The sequence below is a fragment of the Oreochromis niloticus genome, linkage group LG20, assembly GCF_001858045.2.
Source record: "Oreochromis niloticus isolate F11D_XX linkage group LG20, O_niloticus_UMD_NMBU, whole genome shotgun sequence".
Lineage (NCBI taxonomy): Eukaryota > Metazoa > Chordata > Actinopteri > Cichliformes > Cichlidae > Oreochromis > Oreochromis niloticus.
Window position 1 is genome coordinate 14,408,958 of NC_031984.2, and position 12,190 is coordinate 14,421,147.

A 12,190-nucleotide genomic window follows, 5' to 3' on the forward strand; every position below is an offset into this window, starting at 1 on the left:
GTGAGAAAAATGGTATTGTCAATGTGCCAGTCGAAATCAGATAACAGGGAATAAATAGGGTTTCTCACCTTGGGGAAGAAGGTGCGTGTGACAAACTGTTTGTACTCCAAAAAGGGGATGCCCTGGCTGCGATTCAGTTCCTTGGTCAGGTCTGTCATGTCGGTCTGGAGTTCTGCAAAGCCTGAAGGCACAAAAAAGAAAAAAATCCCCCCAAAACAAAACAAATGAGATTGAATCATGGGTTCTGTTTGTACACCGCAGTTTCTTCCTGTTTCTGGCTCCTCGAGCTTCATTTGTTGCTAAGTAAAGTAAGCAAGAAATCTGTTTGCAGGCTAATCCAGTAACCATCAATTTTTCCCATCCTGCTGGAAGACTGGTTGATTTCAGAGGAAGCTATTTTAAATCAAACACAGAATTGTATCATTTAATTTCCTCCATCTACTATCATCTTCTGGTTAAATACTAAATATACCAAATCCTAATCCTCTGATCTTTTTCCCCTCTCATCCTTTCTCCCTGCCAAACTGTGCAGCCCATCACGACACGCAGGCAAATATTTACCAAACGACAATCAGAGCAGCCAAATCCAGTCTGAGGCTTTTATCCAAAACATGTGTACAGATCGAGGTTTACATGCAGAAACAGCATCAGCGTGTCCAGACGCTGACTCCAATCTGCATGGCAATGTTGTAGCCACTTTATTGGCTAGCATGTACCAGCAGAGGATAATGTTCACATGTAATGACACGCCGGAGATCTCTTTATAGAAAAGTGCATCCTGTCGCAGGATGAGAGACGTATTTGGGTTACAATGGCTGTTTCTTCAGAGTGTGTTTGTGCAGAAAGAAGAGAATACTAGACCAGAGGGATTTAAAACATATTTCATTACACCGCCAGGTTATTTATCCTCCTGCTCGCTAAAGCATCCTCTGAATCAGTTCACACTGTCAGCTCCAGATTATAAGCAGCAGGCCTGAATACCAAACCTCCCCTCTGCCTCACTCTTCAGACAAATATCATGACACTCCCATTTGTGTAACCTGGAATATGTCAATTACCCATCTTCTTTAACCCTCTCCCCCCTTCGCCGGCTTTTATCACATCTTCTCAGCAAAAGTATCCAGCGCTTTGTTCACACTCGCCCTGAACTCAGCCACAAATCTATCTGTGTCCTCTGACAAAATAACCTCTCCTCTCCTCCTCTCCCTCCCACGCTTCTGCTTCTCCTCAAGCTTGCGGCCCTCACTCCCGCTCCTATCGCTTCCTCCCTCCATTTTTCTTTCTCTATCCGTCCCCCCCATCTCCACACAATAAATCTGGGTGCTCAGATGCCGAGTGGCCTTCACACTGCTTTGGTCTAATGCCCTAGACACGCACACGCACACACACAGACACAAAACCAAACACAAACTCACAAAGGTCTCGTTCCTATAGGGCAGAGGGAGCAGAGGCGATGTGGTCACTCAGTGTGTCTGTCTGTGACTGATCATTTGGCAGAGACTATGTTTCATGAGTCACGCTTACTAGGCACAGATCTGTCAACTGTTGTATCTTTCTCGCACTTCAGACTAGAAAACCTCAAAAACAAATATACTTTTTTGCTCGCACGCGCACACAAACACAGATATACACAAACAAGTAAACACAAACAAGTGTGGTCAATATTTCTGTCTTCACGCAAACTTTTTTTTTCCAAATCGCTGGTCTAAGTGACTTTGATAACAAAGTTTGTACTGGAGTGTGCGCGCGTGTGTGTTGTTCTTATAAACACACCTTTACGGATCTCCTCTCTGATCTGGGACTCCATCTCCTCCATTTGGAGCAGCGTTTTCTGCCAGTAGCGTTCTGCCCTTCGGCTCTTTGTGCAGTACACTACCAGAGCTGAGAAAAAAAAAAAAAACACAAAAGAGTGAGAAAAACACAATGCAACTAATTTACAAAACAACTGCTGTTATCACACACTGTCAACTTCCTGGAAATAATAACAGGGTCAAAATGGGACTAAGAGATTTTCGAATGGATGAAATTATTTTCGTGTTTTTCAGCTTTTATGAGCCCGTGGAAAACACTTTGTGCCAATGTTTTTCGCAGTGAGAACATGAGACGTAAAAATGATTTACGTTTTTAATGTCTAAAAAAATGTGTGCACTAATATTTCAACATTTATGTCACACCCACAAAGTCTGGCAAGAAAAGAAAGGAGGTTGGGTTTTTTTGTTGTTTTTTTTAATATCTGAGAACAGATTCATACTGGGAAACTGTGTGAAAATCCACACTAACACCAATTTTCACCCATACACCTGCCCCACAGACACACTCAAAGATTACAGTGTATACACACACATAAGCACACAGATGGAGTAGACGGTAAGAGGAACACTGTGGTCTTTGTGCAATGGATACTGAAGAGGAATGAAGGGAGGCGCGGGAATCTATGACCCCCGAATTCCTTTTATCTATTTCCCATCTGGAGCACGCATTGCTATAACAGGCATACATCCATCATGTTCTGGTAAGTATGTGTACACAACTTACCCACAGTGCACAGCAGCAGCAGCACACAGCACACTACAATGGATACCACGATGGCCATCTCGCTGCCGCCGAGCTGCACTGTGGCAACTTTGCGTCGAAAGTTCCCCACTTGCACCTAAAAAGAAAAAGGAAATGACAAATGAAACTGGGTCAAGCTCCTTCAAAAATCTGCCTCCTCTATTGTTCTGTTTTAAGTTTTCCTTTCTCCTTCTATGGATTTTTCTAGCACCGTGACTGTCAACTATATCGCCTCATGTCCTACATTTACTTTTGTTTTCTTAGAAGCTAATTTTAAAACATTAAATTCAAAATAAATTACTTTCAGCTCTTAATTACTGCAAATAAAAATATACCCCCCAAAAAACAAGCTACCTATTCTATAATTATCTGACAAGATGTGCAATTTAATATAACGCTTAAATGATCCCATCTCCATCTCACTAGTCCAGAAATTTGATGAAAATGCCCCAGCTGTCAGATCTTTTGAGTCAGCTGCTGGTTAGCTGTTGCAAAAAGCCAACTCTAAAGCTGTGCAAGCATGTTGAAATCCTAGCAGATGCACTTAGAGTAGTGGGAATATCAGCAAATGATGTGTAAAGATAATTATAGCAGCCCAAATGAGATAAAATAAAGGGATTGTTTAAAATGGTTTACACTGATAAAGGAAGAGTGGCGAGAATTAAACCCCTCTTCCTGGATAGTTGGCTAGTAAATGAATGGCTGGAGTCAAATTGTTGTCCCTTTTCCTGCACTACATTGTAACCCAGCAAGGTAATATCCAAAAAGGCAAAAAGAAAAAGTTGAAGGCAGAAGGTTGCAGAACACACAGTAATGAGCAGTAGATGCATTAAAACTTTTCTTTGTAACACAGAGTGAGCGGAGTGCAACAGAAGCAGTTCTTAATGAGAGCACAAGTTGCTGCAAACATGCACAAGCACATCATTTTTTTCTCCATGGGCACAGGTGCACATATGCAGAAAAAAAAATTACACACTGTAGATTTTGAAAAATGGTCTCTCGCTGCAACGAGTCACCCAGTTCAGTCTAACCCAGATGTGACAAGAAAAGAACTTTCACTTCTGCCTTCTGATTAGTCAGCAGGGTCTCTCTGGTCCCTGCTCACATCATTCCCGCTCCTTCCCCAATCTGAACATATTTCATAAAAAGAGACGGAGATAAAAAAGCCTCCAATCCTCAGACCAAATCCTTCTTACAGTGGTCTTACTCTAACGGGGGGAAGCTGGCTAACCGGGCTCCCTCATTTTCACATTCCCTCTTGCTCTTTCTGTTCCAGACATTTATTTACTCAGACCAGCCAGAGGAGGCCTTCTTCCAGAGGTTGCAACAGCCAGGCCTGGTGTAATGGAGGGGAAAATGCCATTGTTCCATGTTCCTGTTTCGCTTGGGGTACAAAAACACTGCTTCCCCACATCCACTTCTGCAGCACTTCAGAGCCAAGCACAACACAGGCGTACAAAAATAGATCTTCCACCAAAAGTAAGTGAAGTAACACAAATGGCCATGAGCTATGCGTCACCCCAACATGTATGCATTTATTCAAATGTGCCAGCACAAAGGAAAATGTACTTGCACTCTGTATTTATGCCCCTGTCAAATGCGCTTGCAAATCATCCTCAGTGCTCGTGTGCAGGCAGCAGACAGCCCACCCATTTGTGTTATGACATCTTATCTGACCCTTGCCCTGACTTTATGTGTTTGCTAATTGCCAGTGTTTATTCTGAGACATCCTGAGAGACAGATGGGGGTGGAGGTTTGCTTGAGCAAGCCACAGGTACACAAGGAGAGAGAGACAGAGAAGGAAGGAGAGGCTTTACTTCTATTTTTGTGTCAAAGTGGAGAAACGCTTCTTACAGTTCACCTCAACTGTGGCAGAGAATGACTAACATATGTTTTCTGAGCTATTTCAGCAAACCACTCGCAGTTTGGCTCATATTTAAATATAGATGAATGCTTTCCCCCTTAATAGAGCCCTATCAAAACAGACCAGAACGGATATCTACAGATGGGGAAGAGAGATGGGTAGGAAAAAGAGGGTCTGGTTTTATCAGGACTGCTCAGGGCTTAGCCATGTCTTGATTAGGGCATTTAATGGAGAATGAAAGAACCGGGAAACAAAAAACAAAGACACAAGTGAAGAGTGAGATCATCGCTGACTCAGAAGATTTTTGGTATCAGTGTGAGCAGTCTGTGCATGAGATGATAGATGAACTGATAAAAGATTAAAGACATGAACAACAATTGGCAAACACACAACTATTTGTTGTGGCACTGTGGCACAGAATGACGACTAACCACCCCCAACTGACTACTATTTCATGATGGAATGCGGAGCGACTACAACCCATTTATAATGCATGTAGAGCGGCACACTCACAAATGACTTGCAGAGCACGCATTCAGATTTTTGCAGATAAAATCCGTTTCAGTGAGCATCACAGGTGGTACAGATTCTGACTAAATGCTTGGCTTGAATATCGTGTAATATTTGGTTGAAACTCTAAAATTATCGAGGTCCAGGCAGCAATATTTTCAGCACAAGTCTGGATTGTACATTTGCATGTTATAGTGTTTTACAAGCTTTAATACTTACAAAGACAGGAAGCTCCCTTTCGCTGGAGCTGGATAGTCCGTTGATAGTGCAGTGGAACAGCTGGTCATTGTGAAAGGTGATGTTGCAGGGATAGGAGCCAATCATCACTGAGTATTCCTCCGGCATCAGCTCCAGATCGCTTGGTACTTTCTGTGCCAGGAATGAATAAAAACAGCCGTCAGCCGGTCAGGGGTAAGATAGCAGAGGGGCCTACTTCGAACAAGCGCAGATAACATTCACGAAGAGATTTACCCCACACATACGTGCAGACACATAGGCATTCTAGTGTGCACGCACAGAAACCGAGCCGTGGCAGGCCTGTCATGCAGCTGTCATGCATAGAAAGGCAGCGGGAAACTCATCCAGTTTGGGCTAGAGTTCAGCTCGAAGCACAAAACATTCCCACTCCCCCTCTCACATGGCCAGAAAAGTTTCTACAAACAAACCCGATCACGGTCATCCGTGTCTGAGCCCAGAATAACATTCTCAGGGCCTTTACAGAAGCCTTTTGAAATAAGATGCATGGACAATGTTTTTCAATCAGTCTAACTCTGCTGCTTCCATTCAAGCCTGGAATTTCACTGCTTAAATAGACACTCGTCTGATTTTACACATGAAGTGTGATTTCACTGACTCAGGAGGTGTAGCACTCAGCTTATTTAAAAAGCAGCACAATATCTTCCGAGGATCTAGTGCAGGATTTTTAAATGCTTAAAAATTTAAAGTAGGGATCAGGGGAACTCACTTTGCAGATGGTGGGCACTGAGTTTGAAAGATTTTTATCAGGCATGACAGAAATGAAAGATGTCCTTCACTTCCAATATGGTCATTTCTTGATTTTGAAGCTTGTCCCGTGTTAGGAACTAAGGCTCAGATCACTTGAACAATGCTAATTACATGTTAATCTTCATTACTTCTTCTTCTTCTTTTGGCTGGTGTCTTTAAAAGTCACCACAGTGGATCATCTTCCTCTGGCACAGCAATCCCCTGCATGTTGTCCTAGACTACATCCATGAACCTCCTCTAAGGTCTTTTTTCAACATCCTTTGTTCAGTTTACCCACTATTACTCCTCCATCTCCACGTTCCTGCTCAATCTGACCTGTCCCTAATTATTCCCATTATTTAGTAGAGTCTCTCGCATATCGTCAAAATATCTGAAACTCTTAGACTAAAGTACCCCTTTTAATATGTATAACATAAGATCTAGTTGTCTGTTCAAGGGTCACGGTGGTTCAGTGGTTAGCACTTTTACTTCAGGTTCGACCCAGGCCGGGTCTCTTCTGCAGGTTCTCCCTATGTTTTGGTTCCTCCCTCATCAAAAACATACTGGGTACGTGCTGCCTATGTTGGCCCAGAGCACTCATGCAAAAGAAATTCTTAATCTGAAATATTTTACTAATCGGTTAATTAAGGTTTAATGAGTAATGCAAGAAACGTCATTCCACCAGAGTTCAATAATAGTTTGTCTAGTCAGGAACGTAGAAACTTCAGTACACAAAGATCAGGCACAGATGATTAAATCGACTGTAAAAAGTCTAGCTGCATTACTTCAAGTACTTTATTTGAAAGTAGAAATCCAATCAGGAAGCCGAACTGTAATCTTGCCACAGAGAGCTCTACTGTGAAACAACAAAGAAGAATTTTAATATTCATCTTTGCAGACTAACGCCAAGGTTTGTGTATGATTGCATGACTCCTTGTGTTTCTTGTGGTTTTACTTTTTATTGTGTCACAGCCTTCTCTGTAATTAATTTGCTATGTAGTGTTATTGTTACTAATAATGGACTAACCTACAAACAGAGAGACCTACAAACATATGAGCCTTTTTGTATGAAATGGCAATTTCCCTTCAATATAAGAATGACAAGTGAGGAAGTATGTGTGTGTTTATCCCCAGTGTGCTTCCTTGTTTTGATTACACCCTTAGGACACTGTTCTGTCCCCACTGCAGATTGCAGCCCCCTGGGTCTCTGTCAACAAATGCTTCCTCGAACAAACACAACACACACACACACATCATACACAGACACAAAAAGCATCAAGCTATCACACCAATATGTTTGAGCATATTCTAAGAAATAGATTTTTATAACCCCAATATGCACAAGATTTTCACACGGAAACTAATAGAAAAGACCAAAACAATGGATTCCACAGGCCGAAAACAGAATAAAGGATAACAAAACCCACCCACATTCCAGCTCAGGTTCTTAATATAGGCTGGCTGGCTAACAAGCTCCCTATTAAACAAACACATTTCTCTTCAGCCTCTCTCCCCCATTCAGCTCCACCACAAGTGGAATCCACCTTCCTAAATCAAACAGGAAACAACAAATGAGTCGACCATGTAGATGGGCTGAACCCGGCACACACCGACACATAAAGAGGAAGCTGCGTCGTGTTCAAACTTTCCTGTCTGTGCTGTTAGTATGTGCATTTTTTACGGTGTCACAGCCAGAAACCCTCTAGGGTGATGAATTCATGCAGACAGGTGCTTAGATCAGCCAGAACGTAGAACATGGGACCTCCAACTAAACAAAGCCCCCCTTCCCCCTTAGACCTGCAACATTAGAAGTCAACACATTACAGGGGACAGAGCCTTTGAAGTGTTTTATATGCCTCTGGTTTATGTGAATATGAATAAAGAAACAGTCAGCTCTGTCGGCTCATAACAGTGGGGGCATTCAGGTTTACAGCAGTTATGCTTTTGAAACCACAAAACAAGCCAGAAAATAGCGTCACTAGTTCAAGGAGTTGAGTATGTATTACGTTTTTTTCAAAGCTCGCCACATAACAACATAAAAGGCCTGATGTCTTCTGATGGTACCTTTAAGTCTGACCAGCTTTTTGATGAAATAAAGTTAAAATGCAAATTATTTGTGTGGCGATGTCTGAAGGGACTGGCAGACTTCTGGGGATTTCTGGGGATCTTTTTGTAGACCAACACAAAGTGAAGCATGAAAGTGATTGAACAGTGTCGCTCACATTGATGATGAGTGTCAGCTGCTCCCCTGAATGGTGTTTAATTAGCTTCTCCTTGTTGGCGGTGAAGAACTGAGGATCCTCCACATATTCCAAGGGAAAGTGACCTATGTGAGGTTCCTCCTCTTCTTCTTCGTCATCGGTATCAGACGAGGAAGGCCTGTCATTCGTGTAAAGGACTCCATTCAGCAAGAACTGCACTGAGGTCGGCTGGGACTGGTTGGATGGAGGAGAGCGGCAGGCAATCGTGGAGGGGGTGAGCACTTCACACTGCTGTGGAAGGACCAGAGAGGACAACAGTTACTTACTTTGAATCAATAATTTATTTGTGTCTGCACATTTATGACTACATCACAGGAAAAAATAAATTTTTTCTAGTGAATCACAAGATCCCACACACCTGACTATCTGACTGAAAGCGTCTTACCAAGCAAAATAAATTAGGAAATAATTAGGATACTCACTGAATGTCCAATTCCCACCACCTGCATGGTGACACTCTGTACCAGATCAAAACCCTGGCCTGTCACTGTGATGTTCCTGCCACCACTGTGACACACACACACAACAGAGAGTCACATCTCAGCTGCGACAAAAAAAATGTGTCAAATTCATACTGACATGCAAATACTTTGGGACCCTTCTCCAACATGAGACAGAGACAGGACAAGATAATAAAGCACACCAGTTTGAATACACTGAAAAGCCTCACATGTCATCAAAGACATGCCACTGCCCTGTCACACTGAAGCTGTGCAATTTAGAGAACAATAGGAAGAAGACACCGAGGACAATATTACAGTAATGACTTATGTCTGTGACTGGGAATGCGAGGAGAACTCCAAAGTATTGCATGTGGAGATTTTTAATCCTTGAGATGTGTGCGGTGGTATACGTACCTGCGGAAGCTCATTTTGGGGCGGATGGAGGTGATAATGGGGTTCCTCTCATAGGTGTATGTGGTGCTAAGCTCTGGACCCTCACAAGTTTTGTTCTCAAACTCTACACACACTGTCACTGGGTCAGTGTGTGCCTGTGAGGCAGGAGGCATGACGCATTCAATTGTTTGAGCTGTTTTCCTGATAAAAGAAAGAAAAGAAAAAAAACATTGTAACCTCAGAACTTGCAATGTCTACAACTGTTTAATCCCCAAAATGTTTCCAATTACAATTGAAGTCATGTTGGCAGAGTTACACAGAAGTCAAAGAACTGCTTTGGAAAGCATTAGGGATACAGGTAAAGGTGCTGAATTTTATGCAGGCTTTAGAAAGCTGTGCAGCCTGAATAAATAATTACAGTGTAGCTGCATTTGTTATCAGCTACAGAAAAGGGCGCTATTAATATGGGCAAAGCAAAGAAAGCTATTTAAATCCTTTGTAGTATATTGGTAAGTATTCAAAGTCACAGAGAGTTTAGAACCACTTGAAATTTGACCAGCTTAACAAAAGTTGCAAAAACTGCTTGATAAGTCGCACTCACTTAGTGATAATGCATTCCTGTGTGGTGTTGACCTTGACTTTAACCTCAGACCCAATGTTAAGGTGTTCCCCATTGATGGTCACTTTGGTTCCTCCAGCACGCAAGCCCCGCTCCGGCTCCATGGACAGCAGCTTTGGGATCTGCATGCAGAGGAAAGATACGGGACACTACTAACAACAAGTCACGTTTATCAGTAGAAATCTGACAGCTTCTGTCACTGGAAAAGACAGGCTTAGTAAAAACTGTGTTTGTGCTCTATGATGCCTTTCTTGACAACAAATAAAATCTTTCCTTATCCTTTGAGGTTTAAATATCACATCTTTACAGATGGGCTGAGACAGCTGCTGACTATAACAATAAATTAGTGAGGAAAACTGTGAAGACAGCCCACGCTGCAGTATGTTAAAGTGCTGCTGAAGCCAACAGGCATTTAGGCCCAAGTAGCAGAACAGCTGTACTGTACTGCGGGTAAGAAGCAATAATGTTCATGCATACACATGAGAAACTTCATGCACACGTAATCATACATGCACAAAAGCACCTACACACAAATAAAAAGCCTCCTTGGGCAAAGATGAATATCCCTGTCCGGCTCTGCAGCTACCAGCATCAGCATTCCTGCTCTTTTCAAACTTTTTATCCCCGCCGTGAACCTCGCCTCCAGGGAAACCTCTTATCCTCACTGACAGGATTCACTTCCTCAGTGCACAGGGATGGAGCAGACCTATTGTGTATTTTTGTTTAGGAGGGGGCGTAAGGAGGCAGATGTTTCCGTCAAGAGGTTTGAGGAAGGAGATGCGGTAGAGGCACATATCCTGTCTCCAGAACTGCTTCCCCTTTCTCTCACATCTTCTCCTGCAGTAAAACACCTCCTGACACTGACCACTTCTGAGATGGATAAGGAAGCTCAGGAGGAGTTCCCACGACAGTCCTCACTATGTTTGTTGTTCTAGATTTTAAAAAAATCCTCATGTATCAAGAAGGGTTTCAAGATTGGGATGATTTCTCTGTGGGATGACTCACAAGGAGATCTGTTTGTAGAAGCTCCAGAAATGACAGCCCGTTCCAGCACTGAATTGTAAAAAAAAAAAGTCTTTGTCTATAAACAAAGAGAAACAAATGGCTTACATGGGTATTTCCACTGGGTGAATACTCTTAGAGACTGAGAGACTGTGTGGGTTGAGGTCAATTAACACAATGCTGGCCAGCTCGCCTCGTCCGGTGATGAATTCAGAGCAAGGGGACATTCCAACAATCACCGTATTTGTTTTTTCTGGCATTCAATGCCGAATGACAATGGTGCTTAGCTTACAGCTCACATGGATGTTTGAAGATTCCCACACACTAGCATTCCTCTGAATCATAAAACGCATCTGTTAACACTTAACTGACACACATGGGGAGGCTTTCCCAGTGGGGAAGGAGCAAAAAAAAAGGAGCATAGATGAAGAATGTGGAGGAAGAGGCAGATAGAACAGAAAGCAAAAACCAGCAGGAGGGTGGATATCTGGAGAATACTCACTAAATATGAGAAGGTCTCCTTTGACTTCCCCGTCCCACTCTGCTCCACATCCACTTGGACAATATCGCTCCTGTTATCTGCAGCCCTCCCAGTGACACACACCAGCCTGGGGACAGAACACCACAACAGAGGATCAGTTAATAAAAGAGAACAATATGAATAACAAGCAAAAAAAAAAATGATGCTCACAATTTTAAATCAATAATCTAATTTGAAAAAAAAAAAAGGAGTCGCTCAACTCAAATTGCAAGTGAGGGAAACCAATATAAGAATGAAAAAGGAGATCTCGATCTGCTAAACAAAGACACATAATTAATCTTGGGGAATAGTGTTATGAACTAATTCATCAATGCCCATTGCATTTACATAGGGGATCCAATAAAGCCCTGGGATATCAGATATTAGGGGAAGTAAAGTTCAAAGCTCCTTAGACCAGATGTGTCTAACCACAGAGGAGATTAAGAAGCTGCCTTTGCTTGTACTCTTACCTCCTGGCTGTGATTATACCCTGTGCCATCAGTGCACGCTCTACAGAGACGTCTCATGTTAATGACACAGTGGTGTACTGAGGCACAGAGACCTACTGTTCTGGGACCTCACTGGGATAAATGCACCAAGGGGGGAACACAACCTTTATCGCCTCACATGATCTCCTTCCAGCTTGACACCCTGTCGGTTTATTTAGTCAGGTGCCTGCTGCTACAGTGGTTATAAATTCTCAGCCAGCGATATATGATTGACAGAGGAGACCCAGGGAATTTACATAAGTGCAGGAGCTGTGCTTAGTGTGGGAGGACCTGGCAGGACACACAGTAGATGGGGCTGGGCTGGGTCGGTCTAGGCTTGGCTGAGGTCAAGCTGTCGGGGCTTTCTAAATATCAAGCCTTATCCAAAGTGACATGTATTCTGTTTTCATCTAATTTAAGCTCAGACCCTCAGCAGCATATAATAACCCTAATTAAAACATAATTTTTTTCCCTTTTTTTCATAAGCCGGAATAGGTGTTAAAAGGAAACTAAAATAACCTGCAGTACCAACCATCTGTTGATAGCAGGGTCT

General features: G+C 42.7%; 1 protein-coding gene across 1 annotated transcript in view; it reads right to left on the reverse strand.

Annotated features, from left to right (window-relative positions):
- plxnd1 (plexin D1) overlaps positions 1-12,190 on the reverse strand; it is a 72,222-nt gene that overhangs the window by 16,248 nt on the left and 43,784 nt on the right. The window contains exons 14-22 of the mRNA XM_005448703.4: positions 11,132-11,237; positions 9,610-9,749; positions 9,030-9,209; positions 8,595-8,679; positions 8,134-8,403; positions 5,147-5,296; positions 2,536-2,650; positions 1,774-1,881; positions 69-181 (exon numbers count right to left, since the gene is read on the reverse strand). Of these exons, the coding sequence (XP_005448760.1) occupies positions 69-181; positions 1,774-1,881; positions 2,536-2,650; positions 5,147-5,296; positions 8,134-8,403; positions 8,595-8,679; positions 9,030-9,209; positions 9,610-9,749; positions 11,132-11,237 (1,267 nt within the window). The remainder of the gene's footprint in view (positions 1-68; positions 182-1,773; positions 1,882-2,535; positions 2,651-5,146; positions 5,297-8,133; positions 8,404-8,594; positions 8,680-9,029; positions 9,210-9,609; positions 9,750-11,131; positions 11,238-12,190) is intronic.